This window comes from Sminthopsis crassicaudata, chromosome 1 (genome assembly GCF_048593235.1).
Source record: "Sminthopsis crassicaudata isolate SCR6 chromosome 1, ASM4859323v1, whole genome shotgun sequence".
Lineage (NCBI taxonomy): Eukaryota > Metazoa > Chordata > Mammalia > Dasyuromorphia > Dasyuridae > Sminthopsis > Sminthopsis crassicaudata.
The window spans coordinates 672,314,625-672,338,711 of record NC_133617.1 but is presented as its reverse complement, the minus strand read 5'-3'; the positions used below and the strand labels follow the sequence as shown (position 1 = coordinate 672,338,711).

Here is a 24,087-nt window from a genome sequence, read left to right as displayed (position 1 = left end):
CCTCTCCTCTCACTTTCTATCCTTTTTCCTCTTTGGCTCTTCTCCCTCCTTCACTTTCTCTTCGCCTTTCCCTCCCGCCCCACCTCTCCGGGCCGAAGGGTGGGGGGACCCAGCTCTCGGGCGTTCGGCCAGCCTCAGGGCGCTGCCATTGGCCGGCCTTCCTCGGCTGGGCCAGCCTCTCCGCGCTCCCATTGGGCGGCCCCCGTAGCCCAGCCCTGTTTTCCTGGAAAGTTCTTGGAAATCTATCAAAGGTATTTCCTTTCACAGACGCTGGTTAACTGCGGGCCAAGGACTGGCAGCCCAGCCCTGAGCTCGGCCTCAAGTGCTCCCTTCGGTCCCTGGGTCCCGAAGAACAGGCCTGCCCCGTGGTTTCCTCCCTTGCCTCCTTCCTCCCCTCCGCCTCCTCCCGGACCCTGCTGGCTGGGCCAGGTACCCGGCGGAGCACGCTCCTCACTAGGGGCCCCAGTCCCCCGGGGACGGCTCGGCAGCCGCTCGCGGGCCTCCCAGTCCGCAGGGACTCTATTTATACAACAAAGTATCTCTCTCCGAGTCGGTCTTTCTCGCTCTTTTTTTTCTATCGGTCGGAACAGTGATGTGAATACAATATAATTCCCGGAATCCACCGCTTCCTGGAATAGATTAAAAGAGGCAAACAAAAGATTAGTCAGTGGTGCGTTTCCCCCTCCCCCTTCCTCCCCCTTCCTCGCCTCTCCCCCCGCCCCCACTCATTCTCTTTCCTTCCCCTCCAGCTCATTACAGCGAGTGGCCGCCCAGACACTGGTCGCGTCTCCTGGGCTCCGGAATCTTCTCGCCGTCTCTGTCCCGGACTGCTGCCTGGCTGGCGGTGTGGAGCCTCTGGCCTGGACCGGACGCCCGAGTTCTCTGGGACCGAGCCGGGAGACCGCGGCTGGCTGCGAGAATCCTTAGCGCCCCGGTCCTTTCCCTAGAGCCGGCTTTAGGGAGGAGACCCCAGAACCCGGAGCCCCGGCGAGCCCCGAGCTCCTCCCCGAACCCCTTGCGAACGCTTGCCTCAAGTTCGACTGCCTGAGCCCGCGGCTTGGACGGACCGCGCTAACAGTTACCGGGTCGTCCCCCGAGCGCGGAAGGAGCAGCCTCTCTTTCCATACATCCCTCGCTCCGGGTCGGGACAGAAGAAGGAGTGAGAGAAAGGACAAGGGGGAGACCGCGACTGGCCTCCCTGAAGTCCGACGGGACATGATCTTCTGCATCCACGGGTAAGAGACCCCCCCCCCCAAGCCCTCCCAGTCCAGGCTGTGTGCACCCGCCATTCTCATCTGCCTTTATCCATCTCCCTGCCAGCCCCGGCCCCCCACGTTTGTCAGCACTCGGGACCGTGTAGGCAGGTTTGGAGGCTCCGTCTGGGGTCATCCTGCAAATTCAGACTGGCCCGAAGGGCTGTTTGTCCCCTAGGATCTTGCGCCCAGTCGGGATGGTTGTGGGGAGCGGAGGTGGGGAAGGCGGGGAGAGAAAATAAAAGCTGTCAGCTCCCAATGCATGCAGTGGTACCGAGTTTTCTAGGACTCGGGGAGGCAGATTTCAGAGAAGGCCGAGACAAGAGGGAAAGGAAGAGGGAAAACCAGTCCAAAAAACAAAAAAAAAAACATTCCAGGTATTTTTGAAGGACGCTTGGAAAGCCCTACCTCACAAGAGATGGGACATGCCTAAGTCTCTCCTGTTTCCTGGGCCCTTCAGAACTCTCTTCCCTTATTTCTTAGCATCTGGGATGTACCTAGTCTGATGGGAAAGCTCTTGTCCTTAGTGCAGGGGTAAGGGGAAGAGTGAAAGGGTGCCCTGAATAGCCCGGTCGTCTCTCCCGGCCAGCTCTTACTGAGTGAACATAGGCAAGAGTCTGAACCTTAGTTTCCCCATCTGTCCTAGACTCTGTCCTAGAGAAGGAAATAGAACTAGATGCTTTTAAAGATCCTTTCCAGCTGTTGACCATCTGGGCATTCTCAGGTCCTTCTTGAGAAACTCACACATCCTAACTCTTGTCTTTTTTGGGGAGTAATTAGTCATAATGAGCCCAGAAGAAGGAAAAGAATGTCTCTTCTCTAGAAAAAAGGAAAAAATCATTTCATATTTCCTATTCCCAATTCCCCAAAGCAAAGACTTTCTTAGTCTTTTCCCAAACTCTGTTTCTCCTTCTTTGCTCACTTGCTCTGCCCCCTCCAGGAATTTTTGAAAATTATTCTTTTTAAATTCAGGACTAACTGAAAGAAGAGCAATTTTGGAGTCTGTAAAACCAAACACTCCAGACTTAATTATTGGTTTGCTTGTTACCTGATTTCTGATGCTCAGGTCTCTTTCCTCATCCCATCTTCTTAAAGACTACCCTTTCTATTATACTGCCCTCTCCTTCTTGGTGCTGTGGGCCAGCGAAAGAGTTCAACAGAAATCCAAGAAAGGCAGTGATGGCTGGAATTTTGGGGATCATCGCATGCTATCTCCTCAAAACTTTTCTAAGTCCCTTAAAAAGTAGCAAAAGAAATAAATAGAAAGATAGAGGAAGGAATTCGCCTCCTGTTTCCATACTTTCCTTCCTCCCTATTTTCCTTCTCCCTCCCTTCTTTTCATTTCCTTCCCTCACTTTTCCCCTCCTTTATCTTCCTTTGCGATCTCTCTTCTTTCTCCTTCCTTTTCCTCTCACCTATTACTTTTCTTTTCTTCTTTCCTTCCTTCTTTTTCCCCTCTTGCTTTCCCTTCTCCTCTTTTTCTCTCTCTCCCTCTCCCTTGAACTTTACCACTTCTGAACATCAGGGATAGTCAGGTGACTCTGATGGTAGACAGCAGAGATTTTAGACCATTTTCTCAGACCTTAATGTCCCCTGCTTTTCTTTACTTATTAGACCCCCCTGACCCTTCTTCCCATTCTTCTGAGAAAGTCCCACCCCTAAACCTAGCCCCAGTATATAATCTAGGCCTCTGTTCTCTCCTAGACTTCCTTGGCCTCTGGGTAGTTTGCTTGGCATGCTGGGCCTCAGACCTTCTTGTACTTTGTTCCATGTTTCATGCTTGGCAGGAGGCATTGATTGACTCTAGGCTAGGCTGGTAGACCGGCTCCCTTAGAGCTTTGAGCTCTTTGAGCTCCTTGTCCTGCTCTGAGGCTTCCTGAGCTGCATTGGAGGGGAATCAGTTGTTCATTTTCCTGCCTTCTCCCTCTCCCCTACGCATTCTCAAATATATCTGCCCACCTTTGAATTGTAGCAATGACAAAATCCTTCCCCCGCCCCCAACTTTCCCAAGCCCAGTTCCATTTCTTGGCAGGAGCCAAGCACATGGCCGGACATCCCATCATTAAGCTCAAAGCACCAATTTGCAGCTTTGCAAAGATCATAGGTCTTAGAGCTAGAGCTAGTCCCTTAGAGATCTTCTAGCTAACCCTGACATTTTATATAGAAGAGGGAAAGAACTAAATCTCAGAGGGAAGGAGGTGTTGCCCAAGGTGTCATCAGTAATAAGTGCCCAAGGTAGGAGTAGACCCCAGGCTTTCTCACTCCCAAAGTAATATTTTTCTACAAGGCTATATCACCAGCCAGGGCCTACATCACTATTCAGCAAGACAAAATTGCTAAATGTATCATGTAGGCACTTAGTTACACATATGTACATGTACAAGGATATTTATAAATATTCACATGTGCAGATGCCTAACACTCCAGTGCAAATACATGACTATATATAATGAGAGCCTATAGAAATGCATAGTAGCTTCCATGATGGAGTGAAATGGCATTCACATGGATATTCCTATATGTAGGTGTATCTCTCTAAGATCTTCCACTGTCAGAATGTCAGCTTCTTGGAGAATATGTGGTGAGCAGCAGGCCAAAGGGATAAGGGAGAGGCAGCCCCTGCCTCCAAAGCTCACATAATAGAAATAACGGGAGAAAATTTAGAGACACAAGTATATATTTCTTTGTATGTGTGTGTATATCTGTCCCCACAGCATTATAGGGAAGGGGATTATTGAGGAAAAGGGTAGTTAAGCCCTTTTCTAAGATAACTTCCAGAAAAGCTTTTTTTGGGGGGCTTAATCCATAGGCCCTTGTAAAGCTATCCCTCAGAATTCCAGGGTTTCTTCTCATACTTATCCTTTCTTTTCTTCTGTCCTTTTATTCTCTTTCCAAATGCTTCATCTTTGCTGGATAGCCAATATGGAGTAGGAGAAACAGTTGCAATCAGAAAATACCTAGATTCAAATCCTATTTCAGATACATGCTGTGTAATTACAAGCAAATGGCTTGAACTTTTTGGGCCAAAGTTTTTTATGTAAAATTGACAGGGAGAGGGAGAAGAAGAGGAAGAGAGAAAGGAGGGAGAAAGAGAGGAAGGAGAAGGGGAGAGAGAGGGAAGAGGGGAAGGGAGGGAGGGACGGAGGGAGAAAGGCAGCACATTACAAAGCTTAAAAAGCTATAGAAATGTGAGCTGTGAATTTACTCTTTCCCCTTCCTCATAGGATCCTGAACAGTCAGAACTGAAGGAATTTTAGAAGTCTATTCCAGAACTCTTATTTAGCAGATAGAGATATGGAAGCCCACAGAGGGATTTGGCTAATGTCACAGAAAAACAGTGATAGTACCAAGAATAGAACCCAGGTTTCTTGACTCCCGAACTAATGATCTTTTCAAAACTTAATTAATTTTGTAGTCAGAGGCAGCTGATGGCACAGTGGATAGAGCACTGGTCTTGGAGTCAGGAAATCAACTCTGACCTCAGATACCTACTAGTTGTGCAGATAAACCTTCCTTTGCCTCAGTTATCCTTAACTCTAAAATAGGATAATGTAGCATGTTCCTCCCACGGCTGTTGTGAAGATCCAATAAGATGACATTTGTAAAAATGCCTGGCACATAGTTAAGTACTATTTAAACACTTATTCCTTCTATCTTAAATAAGCATTGTTTTTCCTCCTATTCATCCTATCTCCTTAAACAGAAAAGAAGAAAAAAAGAAAAAGAAAACCCTTGTCATATGCATAGTCGAGCAAAACAAATTTCCACCCTGGTCATGTCCAAACTGTATACCTTATTCTGCATCTTGAATCCATCATCAAGGGTAGCATGTTTGCTCATTGGTTCTCTGGAAAGGTGGTTGGGTCATTGCATTGATCATTTAAAGCTGCCAAACCAGTGTTCTTTCCAGGACATTGAAATGCCTCCTTCATTTCCCTCCCTCCTTTCCCATCCCTTCCTCCAATTATATTGAATTTCATTTTTGTTCTCATTTCCACAATGAGAACTGAGACTGAGGCAAGCAGGTTGGCCAAGTATCCAGTTTCTCACTGAGACAATTAACTCAGGACTGTCCTGTGAAGAAGGTACAGGCCCTAGACCCAGCACAGAAGAGGCATTGAGGTGATAATTAGTAGGACTTGGTCATCTGAGCTCATTCTCACAGCAAGGGCTACTCACATTTCTCTTTTTGGTTGCCAGGGCTTCCTCCTTGAGACCGAGAACTGTTCTGAAATAGATTTTGAACATTTGGAAGGCATTTCTTTTGAAAAGCATATTCATAACCATTGTCTTAGTCCATTTTCCCAATACACTGTGAGGAAGTCAGGACAGGTATAGTTTTATTAAAAAAAAATTACCCTGATATGGTAGATAGTGTTAGACTTTCAAATTCTACTTCTGACACTTATTATCTTCACAACACCGGGCAAGACTTTTAATCTGTCTGAATCTCAGTTTCCTCATCAGTTCAGTGGATAAAATAATATCTCTAGTACCTATCTCACAAGGTTTTGAGGCTCAAATGAAATAATACGTGCTAAGGGTTTTGTATTAACATTGTTATTAGCTGCCAAAGGCTATGGGTTTTTCTGAAGAGAAATATGTATATGTGTTCAGGGATGGGGGCAACAGGGAGTCATGGATACCATAAACTCTAAATGGTATGCTTGGATTCTTAGATTTACAGGCATTAGAGGAACAAGGGGTCATATGAAGATGTGATGGATGACAAAAATATAGATGACATATATATGACAGGGGTTGACCATGTGATTAGTGATGAGAGGAGAATAAAAGGTGTGGGGGAAATGAGGGAATAAATGGGAGGGGGCCAGAGAGACAGTCCTTGGGGCTTTCCATTCACAAATAGGGTATCCTTCCTTGCAGACCCCATCCTTTATTGGAAGAAGAGAAGATCGGCAGGTTGACGGTAACCGGGCTAACTGAATTACCAGAGCCAGTCATGCAGCCCCTGTCTGTGACCTCCTTCCAAGAGGAGGAAGAAGCACCTCCCTTGATGGAGAATGAGTTGCATCAAGTTCGTGACCCTGAGGAAGACTTATTATGTATTGCCAAGACATTCACTTACCTGCGGGAATCTGGTGAGTGATCCCCTTCCTAAAGATATGAATGTCAGGCACTCATTTACTGAGAGAACAGTCAGGGAAGAGTCTTCCAGGGTCTAGAGATGTAGACAGAGGGAAGAGGAGAATGAAATAGTTCCTGTCTAGGGAGACTCCTGTGAGGTATTGAAACTTCCCTACCCTCAGGGATCTCCAAATCAGAAGCAGGTGATGTGTTCCCAGGCTCCAATGATCTAATGCCTTTGGGAAAAGAGAATATCCAGGGAGGAGCCCTTTAGGTTTCCATATATTGCACTAGAAATATACAAAATATTCCAAATGTCTCTGCTCTGGGAATGATACCTCACAGGACTGTTGTGATAAAAACACATGGTAAACGTTAAAGGACATGTGAGCTCTTAACCATGACCAAATGCCCCCTTTTCCCTTCCCTATAAAATAAGATTGGAATCTGCTGTTTCCTTGGGTGGGTATGTAATTAAGCGAGTAGTACTTAACAGTAACATGGGTTCCCTCTGCTCTCGGCCATCAGGTTGGTACTGGGGATCTCTCACAGCCGGGGAAGCCAAGCAACATCTTCAGAAGATGCCTGAGGGCACCTTCCTGGTACGGGACAGCACCCACCCCAGCTATCTGTTCACACTCTCTGTCAAGACCAATAGGGGTCCCACCAACGTACGCATAGAGTATGCTGACAGCAAATTCCGGCTGGATTCAAATTGTCTGTCCAAGCCACGGATTTTGGCCTTCCCAGATGTGGTCAGCCTCATCCAGCATTATGTCACATCTTGCACAGCTGATGGCAAGAATGATACCCCCTACCCGTCCCCTGCCTCCCTCCTGCCCAGCCACAAGGACATTGTTCCCAGCACAGCAGCCATGGCAGCTGTCCACCTGAAACTCATTCAGCCCTTTGTGCGTAAGAACAGTGCCCCGAGCCTTCAGCACCTCTGTCGGCTCACCATTAACAAGCTCACTGCCGAGGTTGACCAACTGCCTCTACCTAAGCGGATAGGGGATTATCTCAGGCAGTATCCTTTCCAGCTCTGAGATACAACTTGGTGCCCATTTCTCTTGGTAGATCCAGGAAGAACAGGAAGCGACCTCCTCATTTGTCCTTTTACAGAAACTATCTCACAAGACACAGACCTCACAAATCCAACAGGTGTGGATTATGGTAACTACCTTTTGGGGAGTGGGAATGCCCCTCTCCCTTTCCTCCTCCCCTACTTCCTACCCATCCTGTGGGGAGCAAGGTGCTTGGTCTGTGTCTACAGACCTGGGGACCCGAGAGCAGGATGAAAGCCTGAAGTTCCTGGGGGCCAGACCAGGGCCATAGGAATGGGCTCCTGCTTCTCTTTTCCTGACCATATTGGGGAGATCTTGAGGGCATCATAACCCTCTTCTGCTGTGCCAGATTTGGGACCATCCCAAAATCAGACTGGGGTACCCCTCTGCCTTCATCATCTACGTGCCAACTACCTGAACCATTGGGTCTTGGCTGCTTCTTTGCCCTGGGCAGCAGGCCAGAACAGAGAGACTTACCACCTCTGCCCAGCCTTCTCCGGAGGCAGGCAGTCAAGCCTGCTTGCCACACACCCCATCGCCAGCCCCACCCCCAGCGAACACTACCTGACTGGTCAAGCTTGCCAATGAACATTTCTCATCGGAAAAGAGGCAGCGGAAATGCCTTCCTCCCTTGCCATCCACCCTTCTCCTTCCATGGGAATTACCAAATCCTGGTATTCCAGGGCTCTTCATACTCATCAATAAAGTCTGGGAGAGAGGGAAGAATGGGAGGCCACAGGAAAGAGATGGAAAGGTCTTTTGGCCTGAGGCCAAAGGGACCCAACTGTTTTTCAGTATTTATTTATTTATTCTTTCTGTTTGTTTGTGGTTCAAGAATACCAGAACAGGGCCTAGATTCAGCAAGCTGGTCTCAGCCTGTTTCAGGTACCTGATTCACTGATCTTAGAGATCTCTAAAGCGTCCCAGAGATCTAATTTTTACCTGTTTTCTCTGATGTGGCAAAGTCTTTTTTCTTAAAAGAAGTCTAACCAAATCAGTGCCAGTAGATGAAGCTCCTCCCTGACCTTGAGCTCCAGCTCCCGCCTCCGCCACCCTCTGGAAGGTGTCTTCCCCACAGGGAAAGGAAGCCTTTATCTTCACGGGGTTAGAAGGCCCTTACCTCCACAGATCTGAATTCAGTTAAGGCTGAGGGCCCCCCTTCCATTCCGGCCCTCCCACCTGAATCTCAGAAGAAATTGTGCACATTCCCATGAGTGCTCTGGTCCTTTCCCAAGGCCCCTGAGGTTGGAATGGCAAGCTGTCTTCTTGCACATTAATAAACAGGTCGCTCGAGGGGCAGGGGCTTTTAGGGGGTAGGATAGGGTGGGGGGCAGGTATGCAACAGGGGGTGGGTATATTTGAATAGTTCATCTGTGACTGTAACCTCATTTCCCTTTCCTTAGGGACCCTGGGAAGGTGATTTAATTTAGTCACACAGAGAGAATTGTAAATCTGATTTACAAAGAAACTTTTTAAAATAATAATTATTATAATAAAAATCACTATTGTAGTGGTCTCCTTTTCTACTCCAATCCAAATTGGGGAAGGGGGGCTGGGAACTAAAAACCAAGCCACATCAGGATCATTTAGAAGACCTGGAAATATTTAACTTGATGAAAGAAGGCATGGTCTCTGTCTTCAAATGTCTGAAGGGAACTGACAACAAACTCTTCCTCTGTGAAGGGCAGGACATGAATCAAAGGATAAGAGTTTTAGGGAGGCAGATTTCCACTAAATATAAGGATCCATTTCTAATGAAGCTATCCAGTAACGGAGTGGGCTGCTTTTGTAAGGTAATGAGTTCCCCACTATGAGAGTTAATTTGAGTATAAACTGAATATACACATGCCAAGTCTAGATGTCTTGGCGTTATTCTCATATCGGCTAATCTGAGGCTTTGTCTAGCTTTAGAATTCTGTGTAGTGTCCTGGGCTGTAGAGAAAAGATATTTTTCAGATATAAAACCTTTAGACACCTCATGATTTGGTAGAGGGAATACATTTTACATGAAATTACAAGGAGAAGTGGGTAGGAAGAGGGCCAAAATAAATAAAAACTAAATGTTCTGCTTGAGGCCATTTAATCTGGCTTGAGGGAGTGGCATTTGATTTAGGCTTAAAAGGTGAATATGATTTCAACCCACAGAGATGGAAGAGAAGAGAACTTTCAAAGAATAGACAATATGAATAAAGGTGAAGCAGGAAATGTTTACAGAATAGGGAGCCATCCAATTTAGCTATAACATAGAGGAAGTAAAAAGAACTAGAGATGGTTAAAATTTTCTGGCATGGAGGATCCTAAAAAGTCATAATGAGGAATATGGATTTTTTTTCCTGTAGGTAATAGCTATGAAGGGTTTTAAGAAGTGACCTATTCATTAGGAAGATAACTGGTAGAAGGGGCTTAGCATAAATTAGAAAGAGAGAGATGAAAAGAAGTTCCCCCATCAGTCATTTTTTCCTATAGACTTACTTTGTACCAGGGTAGTATATAAACATACATAGTAGATAAATAGAAGGTAATATAAAGAAGGCCTTAGGCCAAGGGAGACCGATCTTCCGCAAAAGGTGGAGACTGACCTATCTTGAGGGGAGCCAGGGATTGAGAGGCAGAGATGAAGAGGGAGAACATTCCACGCATGGGGATCATAGCTAACACAAAGGCATTTGTGAGGACCAGCAACAGCTAGGATGGCTGGACCACAGAGTGCATGGAGGGGAATAATATGTAAGAAGTAGGGAGAGATCCTAGGTTCTAAAGAGCTTTAAATGCAAAAGGAGTTTATACATAGTTTTGAAATTTTATACTTACAGATACTCAGTTCAAAATGTCCAGTAGGTAGCTGGTAATATGAAACTGGACTTTTCATCATCTGTATAGATATGAATATTGAATCTATGGGAGCTGATGAGATCACCAAGTATATAAATTAGATTGGAAATAGAAGAGGATCTAGAATAGAGCTGTGGGGTATGTCCACAGTTAGTACATATGGATGGAGTCCCAGCAAAGGAGACCGAGAGGAGTGGTTCAATAGGTTTGAAATAGCTAAGAAAGTGATGTCATGAAAACCTTGAGAGGAGAGAATGTCCAGTGCCAAATGCTTCAGAGAAGTCAGAGAATGACGTTTGAGAAAAAGCTATTAGACTGGACAATTAAAGAGCATTGGGCTGTTGAAATTTAGATAGGGTGAGATGAGGGCATGAATGAAGGAAGTAAATTCATAAAGTAATAAATGCGAGGACAATGGTGAGAGAATGAGGGACATTTCAATCAAAAAATGATCCCACTTCATCCTACAAATGCTAATCCCAGGGCTGCAGACCCCATTCTGTATCAACCCATGGTCCTGATTTGAGCCATTGTTAACCAATGGAGATCTTGTGGTTTTATGATCCTTCATATATAATGCTTGGCAGGTATTTTGGGGTAACCCCTCAGTAGAGAAAACTGCTCCTCTTCATCTTCATCAGTACTGAGACACTCAATACATAATGGCAATGTCAAGCTGCTCGCTGGTTGTTATTGTTGTTTTGTTTTGTTTTTTGTTTTGTTTATTTTATAATAAAAAATCCTTTATTTTATTTTTATATGATCTACATTCTCTCCTTTCTACTTCCCCTTCATACTCATTAAGGAAAGAAAAAACAAGACCCATCTTGCAATATTATGTATAGTCAAGGAAAACATTGGCCATGTAAAAAAAAATCTATTTCAATCTGTACTCCAATTCCATCACCTCTCCTAAAGAAGATTGGTATTTTTTTTTCATTACAAGTTCCTTGGAATTATAAATGGTCTTTATCTTGATTAGAATTCTTAAGTCTTTCAAATATATTTCTCTTTATAATAGTAATTATTGCATATATTGCTCTCCTGATTCTACTCATTTCACTATGTTAGTTCATACTAGTTTCCCCAAATCTCTCTGAAACTATCCCCTTCATTATTTTCTTATAGCACAATAGCATTCCATCACATTCTTGTTTATCATTTCCCAAATGATGTGGCTCTTATCGTATTAGAAAGACCAGGAGCAAGGCACCTGCTGGATTAAAAGGAAACCCACGTAATGTTCTTCATCTTCATAGTGGTGAATGTTTCTTTTCATACCAAATTACCATCTCCCTGAAATCTTCCATTCTCTTCAATATCTTTCCCCAAGGCTATCATTGAATTCATAGAATTTAGAGCTAGAAGTAACCTGGAACTGGAAGGGATCCTACATGTCACCTATTCAAACCCTTTGATTTTAGAGATGAGAACCATGGAGATATCTCTAATGAAATTTAGAAATCTTAAATCTGTACTCTCCTCTGTAAAATGATGAGATTGAGTATTATGATCTCTCGGATCAACTCTACCGTTCAATGTTCTATGTGTGGGCTTTTCTAATTCTGATGGTCTGACTATTGATATCTAAGAGACTGGTGGAACAGCAGAGAATACACTGAACTTGAAATTCAAATCCAGTTTCAAATACTTACTAGTTGTGATAGCTTAGACAAGCCACTTAAACTTTGTTTTCCTCAGTTTCCTCAACAATATAATAGGGGTAAGATTAGCATCTACCTCCCAGGAGTTTTGTGAGGATCAAATGAAATAATATTTGTTTTAAAAAAAATACTTAGCTCTAGATAGTAGGCATTTAATAAATGATAATTCCCTTCCCCATCCAAGGACCCAGAAACCTCTAGAGTGGCATTCAGATTAACCTGTTTTACAAGTTTTAATAGCTTCAAGTTTTGTCTGAAATCATTCATTGGCACAGGATGTTAACCCCATGATGATGGGTGTGGCTCAATTCTTTTCTATCAGGGTGTGGAGAGAGGCAAAATATACATACCAGGCTTTTTCTCCTTAAAGATTTTTTAAAAAATCCATTTTTGTATCTGGGAGTATAACTTTCATAATCTCCTTTTATTTTTGAGGTTTTCACCTTTCTTAAGATGCTTTCTTAAGTTGTCTAACTTCTGTTTCTCAACAGTCCTATGAAGCAGGTAATGATACCTCTTCCCATATTATTAAAGGAAGGAACGGATCTGTAAAAGTAAAATGACCTACTCAAGGTCACACAGCTAGCCAATTTCATGCTTATAATTCTTGACTCCAAGATTAGGATTGTTGGCAAAGACAACCTCTTCAAATACTCTGGAGTCCAAGAGCAAAGGTGAAGGGAGTATAACTTAAGTTGGCCCAAGCTATCTCCTCAGATTGTTTTTCTCATCTTGAATCTACTGTAGCATTTTGAAAGATCTTTTAGGTGCTTTTTCTCCTTTACTCCTTAGTGTGTGACATAAGCAGAGAGATTAATTAGTCTCATTTTGATGCATTAAAAAAGATACTGAGGCTTAGAGAAAAAAAAAATAACTCATTTGTGGTCACACCTACCACTTCTCATGATAGTTTAAAAATTGGCTCAGGGAAGAGAGGACTCCAAATTCCTAGGAGGTCTCTTTTCATAGAATTTTAGAGCCAGAGGACTTTTTAGGGACTCCAGTGACTCATTTTTCTTTTAGTTATTGGGAAAGTGAGGTCCAGAATGGGTCTCAGTGAGATCCAAAGTCCTAATAATGAGTTAGTAGCAGAGGCTGATTTAAGACTCTATCTCCTAAATCTCAGACTGGCGTCATCTGTACTATCTCTTTATCTAAATTTAATGATCTGACTGCTCTACTCAGAATCATAGAATGTCAGAGCTCGAGGGGATATTAGAAGATAATCTAATCCAGCCACCTTTTTTTTTTTTTTTTTTTTTTTAAACAGATGAGAAAATGAGGCCCAAAAAGAGGGAGAAATGTGTCCAGAGTAACTGCTATGGTAATATGATAGACCCTATTCTAAATATAGATTATACAGTCAGTCAAGGCCTCATTCCTTAGCACAGACTAGTCCCAAACCAGAGACAATTTGCCTCTGAAAGTATTTCTCTTCCCAATCCCAGCATCTTGCCAAAGGACCCATTTTAAGTGGGAGATGATCAGCTTATTCTGCATGGTATTCTCTTGATGGCACTGAGGGTACCAGGATGGGATCACTCCAATCCAGATGCCTGAAAGGATGCCCCGAAGAGGTTTTGCTAGACTTTATAGTAAAAAAGCTAACAGCCTCCAGTATTGTAATAATTCTTAGCCTGGACTGGGGCACCACCACTACTTCCTGAATTTTACTTCCTATCCTGGGTTGACAACCATTTTTCTTAGAAGTTGCTGCTGTGGTCTTTCCAGCTCTGAAGTTTTATGTAATGCAATTATTCCCCTTAAAGAGTATTCTAAGGAGTAACATGATCTCTGCCTTTTCTTCTCTTCCTTCCTTCTCTTTCCATTTCCTAAGATTTCACATCCTTTTGTTTCTCCTCATTCCCAGGAATAAAACTAGTTGTGGGTGAATGGAAACCCACACTGATTCCTGGTATCTGCTGAGGGTATTGGTGCCTGCCTTTCTTTCCTTTTTGGAGACATTCATTTAAATTAAACTCTTTTTTTTTTTTTTAATTTATTTATTTTTCCAAACAAGTCCTTATTTTACCTCCTTGCCATTCCTTACATCCATACATATGCACAAATACACAAGAAAAAGAATAAACTTCTCCAAATTCTTGTAACAAATATACATAGTCAACTCCTATCCCCAAATTCCTGCATTGGCCCTGTCCAAAATTGTATTTGTCATCTACACATTGAGTCTATTACTTCTTTATAAAATTTATGGAACAAGTAAATTAACTTAAGTAATGTCATTTTTATTCTCTTGGCTCAGTTCACCTATGAGCAATTAATATTTTCTTTCTTATTTTCATAAAATATTTCATTGTTACATAGTTCCTGAGTGTATTTTCATAGGTAAACATTCAAGTACTTTATATATTCTGTACTTATCTGAAATGAAATATCTTTTTCTATATCTTCCTGCTGGGTTTTGTTGGCAATATACAGAAATGCTAAAGATTTATGTGAATTTATCTTATACTCTGCAATTTGCTGGAGTTGAATTTCTAGTGTTTCCTTTTTTTCCCAGTAAATTTATTTATTTTTAATACACATTATTTTATGAATAATATTGGGAGAGAAAAATCAGAGCAAAAGGGAAAAACCATGGGAGAAATTAAAAAACAAAACAAAACAGAAAAAAAGAAGTGAATATAACATGTATTGATTTATGTTCAGTCTCCTTTCTTCTTTTTCTGGATGCAGATGGTATTTTCTGTCCAAAATCTATTGGGATTGCTTTGCATTATAGAACCATTGAGAAGAATCTAGTGTTTTATAGTTGATCATCGCACATTCTTGCTTCTTGTGTATATTGTCCTGGTCCTGCTTGTTTTGCTCAGCATCAGTTCAGGCAAATCTTTCTAGGCCTTCCTAAAATCAGCTTGTTTATCATTTTTTAATAGAACATTAATATTCCATTACCTTCATACACCACAACTTGTTCAGCCATTCCCCAACTGATGGACATCCACTCATTTTCCAAACCTTTGCTACCACAAAAAGAGCTGCTACAAACATTTTTGCATATGTGAATCTTTTTCCTTCCTTTAAAATTTCCTAAGAAGGCAAACCCAGTAATATAGCACTGCTGGGTCAAAGGGTATGCACAGTTTTATAGTTCTTTGGGTATAGTTTCAAATTGCTCTACAGAATGGTTGGATTATTTCACAATTTCACCAACAATGCATTAGTATCACAGTTTTTCCACATCTCCTCCAACATCTTTTCCTGTCATTTTAGCAGGTGTAAAGTGGTACCTCAGAGTTGTTTTAATTTTCATTTCTCTAATCAATAGTTATTTAGAACATTTTTTCATGAAACTATAAATGGCTTAAATTTCATCATTTGAAAATTGTTCGTATTCTTTGGCCATTTATCAATTGGAGAATGACTTGTAGTCTTATAAATTTGACAGAATTCTTTATATATTTTAGAAATGAAACCTTTATCAGAAACACTGGCTATAAAGAGATTTTCTCAACTTTGTACTTCCCTTTTAATCTTCTTTCTGTTGATTTTGTTTGTGCAAAACCTTTTTTAATTTAATACAATCAAAGTTGTCCATTTTGACTTTCAAAATGTTTTCTAATTCTTTTTTGGTCATAAATTCCATCCTTCTCTTAAGATCTTTCTAGTGTTTTCTAAATAAATCATATTATTTATTCTCCCCAAAATATTCTATTTTCTCTTTGTCTTTTGCTTATTCCCTCATTTTTCTTTTCTTGTCTTATTACTGTCCAGCACTGTATCACTGGAAAGGGTTCTAGTTTATTCTCATTATATTTGAAACTGATTTTTGGTTTTAGATAGAAAATACTTTCCATATTAAGGAGTACATTTATTATTATACTTTAAAATGTTTTTAAAACAAATATAGGTGTATTTTGCTAAATTATTTTTTCTAAATAATTTGATATAAGCATAATTTTGATCTTGTTATTAATATGGTCTAATGATAATAACTAGCTTTTATTTTTCACCTACTATAGGCCAGGCCCTGTGCTCAGTGTTTTTGATCCTCTCAATAACCCTGAGAGGTAGGGGCTATTATGATCTCAATTTTACATTTCAGGAAACTGAGACAAATAAATGGAGGTTCCATGACTTGTCCTAAATCATACAGCTAGTAAGTGTCTGAGGCTTGATTTGAACTCAGGTCTTTCTGACTCCAGGACCAAGTGCTCTATCCACTGACCATATCAACTGGAGAAAAATCGATTTGACTGGTATGGTCCATTTCAGCCTCTTACTGGAATAGTTTTGTTAGGGTTAAGTTTTCTACTTCCTTATTCTTCATTCCAATTATGAGCATCAAGGCAGCACATTCAAGACCTTCTCCTTCCCTTGGAGTAACAATAAAGTTTCTTAAAGCTATATCTGTGTGGGATGGTATACTTTTTTGGGATTCTCTTGCATTTACAATATGTTTATAATTTCCCCAATATTTAACCAATCCTACATTTTAGATATAAGTCCAACCTCTCTTAATATTTTATTTATAAGTTTTGTGTTGATATTCATTAGGGATATTGACCTACAGTTTTCATTTTCTGTTTTGAGTCTCCTTGGTTTGGTTCATGTCTTTTCCCAGTTAACAAGAACTAATGAGGATAAAGAACCTGAGTTGCAGGTAAGAGCCTTTGAAAAGTGATAACTTTGGTCTCTCCCAAACTAGAGAAGAAAACAAAAACTTCGGTCATGGGCTGAAGAAAGTTCTAAAGTTAGATATAGGAAAATCATCCTGGGAGAGGGAATTGTTAAAGGGAGATGGAGGGAGAATTAAAGGCTCTCTGGGGGGGGTCTATAAAGGTCTATAAGTCTATGAGGAACGGATCTTCATATGTCTGAGATACTGTTAGCATAAAAATGATGCTTAAATCACATGCTTGATTTCAGTTCAGTGTAGTGAGATTCTGTCTATTCTCCAAGTCCCAGAATGTGCCCTAACCTTAGTCCCAGAACGAGCTCTAAGTCCTCATCATGACCTTGACTGTGGTTTTCCCTAGCCTAACACCAGCACATTAGCTGATGGTGTGGTTCATCCTAAGGATGAGTGGTTCTGAATAGGAAAGTATCAGGAAACAAAGAGAAAAGGGAAGTTTTTCGCTTTTGATTTGAGGGGGTGGAGGGTGGGAGTGTACTAAAGCGCTAAACTCTTGGAAATTCCGGATCTCAGCCCAAGCAGGCACTTCCTGGGTCCATGAGCCAATTTCTCCAGGAAAATAAAGGCGAGCTCCCAAGAGATCTGGGCGGGGGCGGAGTGGCGAGGAAAACACCGAGCTCCAGAGCTTCTTAAAGACGGGATTCTCAGGAGTTGAGAGCTAAATAAATGCAGACGTTTAATATCAGACCTCCCCACCTCCCTTCTCCCAGAGATTGCTTTTCCAGGGAGTTGGACGTTTACTATAGGCCCTCCCCACCTCTTTTTTCCAGAGATTGGTTTTCCAGGGAACTGGATGTTTACTATCATTGCCCCCATTTCCCTTCTCCCAGAGATTGGTTTTTCCAGGGAACAGGGCGGACGTTTAATATCAGACCTCCCTATCTGCCTTCTCCCAGAGATTGGCTTTTCCAGGGAACAGGATATTTATTATCATTGCCCCCATTTCTCTTCTCCCAGAGATTGGTTTTCCAGGGAACAGAGCGGACGTTTAATATCAGACCTCCCTATCTCCCTTCTCCCAGAGATTGATTTTCCAGGGAAATTGTTTTCCTTCTCTCATGTTTCTTCCCACGAAGAGGCTCAATTCCAAGAACTGGGGCCCAGCCTTTTGGGGCGGGGCGGGCTCCAGGCAGAGCGGCCTGTACTAAGAGGAAGTTAATTTTAAACTAACTAGTTGTTGGTGGCCGCTTCTTAGGAACTCTTTGCGCAACAGCGCTCTAACACAGTCCCGGAGCGAGGTCCAGCTGGCTCAGAGAGTGTGTTTGGGAATCATTCAGCAGCAAGAGGGAGTCTGGGGGAGGGCGGGTGGGACTGCGGACAGAGGTCAAAAAGGTCTGGAGTAGCTCAAGATCAAGGGGAACCTCGCCTCCTCATCACCCCCATTCTCCCGTCCCTCCCCCCAAGGTGAGTCTTGCGGGTCTCATGACAATTTGAGGTCCCTCTGAAATCTTGGAATTTGTTCCTGCTTAGGATTTGAGGAACCTGGGTGAGACTAGTGGGCGTGATTTTGTATATACATATATTTTTAAGTAATAACAAAAGTTAAAGCTAGTTCGCAGAGTTTCCAAGATCATAGATGGACAGGTGGAAGGGGCCTTAGGGTTATATAATTGCACATATAGGGTCTACTAACTTGCTGTGTGTCCTGTGTAGCCTCTCTAGTCTAGGCCAATAAGAGTTGAACTAGATAACTTTTAAAGCCCCTCAGAATTCTTTTACAGGTGAAAACAGGAGGCCTTGAGAGATTAGTGACTTGCCCAGAATCACACAAGTTTTTCACCATCTGTTTCCATCACTGGCCTCTTCCTTGAAGTCTTTACTTACTCTGGTCTATAGGGGATAAGCACATCTACCAGCTAAATTTCCATCTTTTAAGACTTAATTATATAATGTCCTATAATAATAGTTAGCTATTAATAATATTCATTAATAAATGAACAAATATTAAATAATATAAGTAACAACTATAGCTATTTGAGGTTTGCAGAGTGCTTTAGAAAATCACCTCATGGGGCAGGGCAGCTAAATGGCACAATGGATAGAGCCCCAGCCTTGAAGTCAAGAAGACCTGAATTCAAATCTATTCTCAGACACAACACTTCCTAGCTGTATGACCCTGGGCAAGTCACAACTCCAATCGTCTCAACAAAAAAGAAAAAAGAAAGAAAGAAAGAAAAGAAAATCATCTCACAACAATTCTTTTTTTTTTTCAAGTTTCCAAAGTTATTTTTGAGAAATCAAAAGGATTTGTGTATGTGTATACACATACATACCTGTATACATACATATATACACATGTATATATATATATTTATGTACATATATCCGTATATATACAATTTTATTCATAATTTTTGTATCGATGTGCTTTTATTATTTAAAAACCTACTATTTCTTACATTGCATAAACTATGAATATAATATAATATTATTATCTTTGGCATTCTAATAGGCAGAAATTATAATTTTGTATTGTCAAATATTACTATTGGTTTCAATTACTCTGATCTTTTCATAGCTCTTGGTTAGAGCTTCATTATCATTTCTTGCCATTAACATACTAAGTACTGATTATCTTTTTTTATTAATTTTATAATTATAAAATTTTTTGACAGTATATATGCATGAGTAATTTTTTTTATAACATTATCCCTTGTATTCATTTTTCCAAATTATCCCCTCCCTCCCTCTACTCCCTTCCCTAGATGACAGGCAATCCCATACATTTTACCATGCCTCACAACAATTCTTACAGTTATTTCTGTTTTACAAATGAGGAGACTAAGACAGGTTAAATGACTTGTTCAGCTAATTTTTAAAAAAATATTTATTTAAAAGTAAATATGAAATAAGAAAAAACAAAATAGACAAAGAAAGACAAAGAAAAAAAAAAACCAAACCATTGTCATGTGCCAACAGAACATCCAAGAAGATTCAAAATAAATATTCCATTATATATATATATATATGTATATATATATATATATATATATATGGGGGGTATGTGTATTTATACATATATATCAAAATAATATAAATATATATAAAATAATAGAAGATATATATGAATATAAAATAGAAGACATTATATTCACAATTGTCCATCTTTTTATTTATTTATTATCCATATATTTATTTAAAATTAAATATATTTATTTATTATATTATTTCTATTATGTTATTATAAATAATATTTATATATTATATAAATATATTTATTATCACATATTTATTTAAAAGTAAATATGAAATAAGAAAAAACAAAATAGAAAAATAAAAAGGAAAAAAAAAACCAAACCATTGTCATATGCCAGCAGAACATCCAAAAGGATTCAAAATATGTAACAATAAATTTCCATTTTATATATATAATATGTGTGTATGTGTATTTATACATATACATATATCAAAATAATATAAGTATATATAAAATAATAGAAGATATATATGAATATAAAACAGAAGATATTATATTCACAATTGTCCATTTTTGCTTCCTTGTAGATTATTCTTTTGTCCTCTGCTGTGCACTTTTTACTTTAATTCTTTTTTCCCCATTTCATCTCCCCCCATCTCTTCCAAAAAGCCTACAGTTAAGCACACACATATACACATATATGTGTATTTTTCATCCTCACAATACACACACACACACACACACACACACACACACATACATGTGCATGCATATATATACAGGTGCATTTATATATATTTGCTGCATCTATAGGTGATATATACAATATATTTCTCCATTTGACTTTTAAGTCAATGATTGCAAGTCTACTTTTAAAAATTCTAATAAATACAACTCCTAATCTTTGTTGTAGGTTTTTTATCGACACAGCTGGTTCTGAAGCTGGACTTGAAATCAGATCTTTCTAACTTCATGTTCAGTGCTCTGTAGCATCAACAAAATGCCAGTGGTTCCCATGTCTATAGTAGATGTTTACAAAGCATGTTTTTTTTTTCTAATAAAAATCCTTTAAGTAGGTAGTACAAGTATTATTTCCATTTTCAGAGGAAGAGGAAAGGCCCAGAAAGTTTAAGGAACTTGGTTAAGGTTACATAGGAAGAACCAGAGTCAAAACTTGAACTCAGCTCTCTTGACTTGGGGTTCAATGTTTTCTGCATTATACATATCTTTTGCATTACTGTTTTGAAGTTGAAGTTCTTGGACAAGAAGATCTCTAAGATTCTTTCTAGATGTGATATTCTTACAGGACATCTGTATTTCACCCAGCTACAACACCAATTGTCACTCTTCCCTGTAAAGTCAGTCCGAGTTCTGTTGTTTGTATCTCCATCACATTTCTCCCAAATGCTAGCTAGAGCTGCTCAAGTTCAGGCTTTCATCTTTTCTCCCTTGGACTGTTGTTATGTCCAGATCAATTATTCTACCTGCCTCTAATGTCTTCCAATCCATCCTGAAAGAGTAGCCTTCTTCTTGGAGCCTACCTTTGATGATGCCATTCAGAAACCTTCCATGACTCCCTTTTGTCTACAGTATTTAAGGATTCAATCTTACCTTCCCCAGTCTTATTTCCCACTGCTCCCCTTCATGTATGTAATCACTATTTCCCACTTTGAGAGTAGAGAAGCAGGGGGCTCCTACTTGTAAAACCTGACTCCAGAAAGACCAAGCAAGGTCATTCACTGCATCCAGGTCTATCCTCAGTTATCTTGGTTTTTGACTCACTACTGTACTTTATGACTCTGGAAGAGAGAATGACACTGATGACTTGCCCAAGTCTGCCCAACTCTGCCTCAATTAAATCAATTTCATGAGTAAGTCCAGACATCATCCCAAGGATGGTCTTCTTCTAGAATGAAGGATGAACAACAACAATAGCAGTAGTAAGACCAGACCACAATCTCAGAGAATCACCTCTCTCTCCACTATAACCCAAACATTGCTGCTCCAAGAATACCTGTCTCTTTGGGCCTTCTCTTCCCCATTTTTCTTCATCAGCTCTAGACAAATCATAATTTTAAAAAGGGGAGGGTATCATTTTCAGTTCAATTTAACGGATGTTTACTAAATGTTCATCGTAAGCTTTGTTTAGTAGAAAAATATATTTAGATATGATAATTTCACTCACTGAGCTTACAGCCTAGGTGAGGATAAAATACAAGCTCATGTAAATATGACATCTAATATTATGTAAAATAAGAGCATATGAAGACATACAGACAAAGTCTTTTGTGGGGTATGAAGGAGAAAGACATTATCAATAAGAGGATCTGGGTTTTGAGCTGGTCTTAAAGGATGGGCAAGAATTTCACATTGAAGAGGGGCATAGGGATCAGCATGAACAAAGGCAACAAAAGAATCCAAGGTGGATCTCACTGAGAGGTGACTTAAATTTGACTGGAGTGTAGAATTCATGGCAGGACAGAATGTAAGATAAAGCTAAAATAAAATCACAACATCAAACTGAAAAGAGTTTTGAATACCAACCAAAGAAATTAGAATTTAACTTGAGAGTCAATCAGAATACTCTGAAGAGCTTTGAGCAAAAAAAAAAGTGAAATGACCAAATTTCTACATAAAGAATACTGGCAATAGGTAACAATATTGGAATATACTTCTTTGGGATTCTCTTGCATTTACAATACGTTTATAGTTTTAATGTTACTCCTTCCCTCAGGAAGGAGGAGGTACAAGTGGGAGGGGAATGAGGGTGGATGTAGAAGAGCTATGAGAGGGTCAGCTATGGCAATAATCTGGGCAAGTGGTGATGAGGACTGAATGTGGTCAAGAGAAGAGGAGGTACTCTAGGGGCAGCATCACCAGGATTTGGTAACTTGACTTGTTTGTAAGAATGTATGTATGTTTTAAATAAAGTTTTTATACTGTCTTTTGTTCCTTTAAATCACAAATTTTCTCCAGTATAAGTCTCCCTCTGCTTCCTAGTCATCCCATATAACAAATAATATTTTTAAAGAAAAAAGAAAAATGAGGGGCAGCTAGGTGGTGCAGTGGATAGAGCACCGTCCTTGAAGTCGGAAAGACCTGAGTTCAAATATGGCCTCAGATACTTTATATTTCCTAGCTGTGTGACCCTGGGCAAGTCACTTATCCAAAATTGCTGCAGCTGCAGCAGCAGGAGAAGGAGAAGGAATAGATTAAAAAAAAACTCAATAATTGAAAAAGTCTGATATATGTAATGTACAATATATAAAGACCTCCTACCTCTGTACTCTAAACTCCAGCCAAAAATGGAGTCAGCTCTCTATATTTTCCAAACTGCCTCAAGCTCTCTTGTTGCCTTTGCTCTTCTCTTCTGATATATTTTCTACTGAACCATGTTCATTTTTAATTTTTTTTGTGGTTTTAATTTCCATTGTTGCAGTCACCTATGTATTGCTTTCTTAACTCTGATTACTTCATTTTGCGTCAGATGATGTGGTTTTTTTCTATGCTTCTTTGTATTTATCACATTTACCATTTCTTATAATAATATTCTGTTATACCCAAGTACCACAAGCTGTTTAGCTGTTTCCCAATTGTTGGGCATCCACTTTATCTCCATTTCTTTGCTACCACAAAAAATGTGCTGCTACAAATATTTTGGCACATATAAGGAGTTTCTGTTTCTCGATGACATCCTTGAGATATAAGCCTAGTCACGCAATATCATTTTATTTGTATAATTCCAAATTGCTTTCCTGAATGACTGTGCTAATTCATAGCTTTATCATGACATAGCTTATTCATAGTATACTAATCTTCCCACATCTCCAACAAGAACTATTCACATTTTTTTTGGTAATCTTTGACAATTTGCAGGGTGTGAGATGAGATCTTAGCGTTATTTTGATTTATATTTCTCTTACTATAATTATTGGGAGCCTTTTTTCACATGTTATTAGTATTTCAGATGTACTTTCTTAACTTGTTAATAGTTTGCGATTCTTCTCTTGAGAACTGTTCATATCTTTTGATCACTTATCTATTAGGAAATGGACTTTGGTCTTACATATATACAGTTTTGGTGCAGATTTTTGGAACACCTTGTATATCTTAGTATTTTCAAAGGCTATTCCATCAAGTCAACTTAAAAAAGGAAGAATTGTGATCGTTCCATCAGAAAGACAAAAACAAACATCCATAACAAGGGATAAACAAGGAAACTGGTTGATTGTTTAGGTGGTTGTCGTCCTTCGTTCTGGAAGACCAAAATGATATCACTATGTTAGTCGAGTTTATTAGTCGAGTTACAGTGTGTCTTACTGTGGCTGATCAGACTAATATGAGCTCAGAATGCTCTGCCACAGGTCAGACATAAATATGAGCATTTGGAATGGATTCTCTACCTTCATACATCTCATGTTTCTTCTGAGCTAATTCAATTCTGCTTTACTCAGAGAGGCACGCCATGCTGGACAGTCCTGTGCCAGTGTCTCCCATGTCATACAATCAACTCTGAAGTTCTTAAGAGAGACCTTGAGAGTGTCCTTGAATTTCTTTTTCTGACTTTATTGTGCTGAAAAAAACTAACAAACCGATATCAATGTCAAATTCA

At 40.2% G+C, this 24,087-nt stretch overlaps 1 protein-coding gene across 2 annotated transcripts; it reads left to right on the top strand.

Annotated features, from left to right (window-relative positions):
- Positions 1–265: 265 nt before the first annotated feature.
- Positions 266–8,904, top strand: CISH (cytokine inducible SH2 containing protein). Of its 2 annotated transcripts, none has more exons than XM_074283350.1 (4): positions 266–670; positions 750–1,235; positions 6,141–6,355; positions 6,870–8,904. In XM_074283350.1, the coding sequence occupies exons 2-4, from the start codon at positions 1,216–1,218 to the stop codon at positions 7,385–7,387; spliced, it is 753 nt and encodes a 250-aa protein (XP_074139451.1). In that variant the 5' UTR covers positions 266–670; positions 750–1,215; the 3' UTR covers positions 7,388–8,904. The 2 variants fall into 2 exon arrangements, with proteins under 2 accessions (XP_074139451.1, XP_074139453.1); XM_074283352.1 differs by having other exon boundaries at positions 267–429.
- Positions 8,905–24,087: the final 15,183 nt, after the last annotated feature.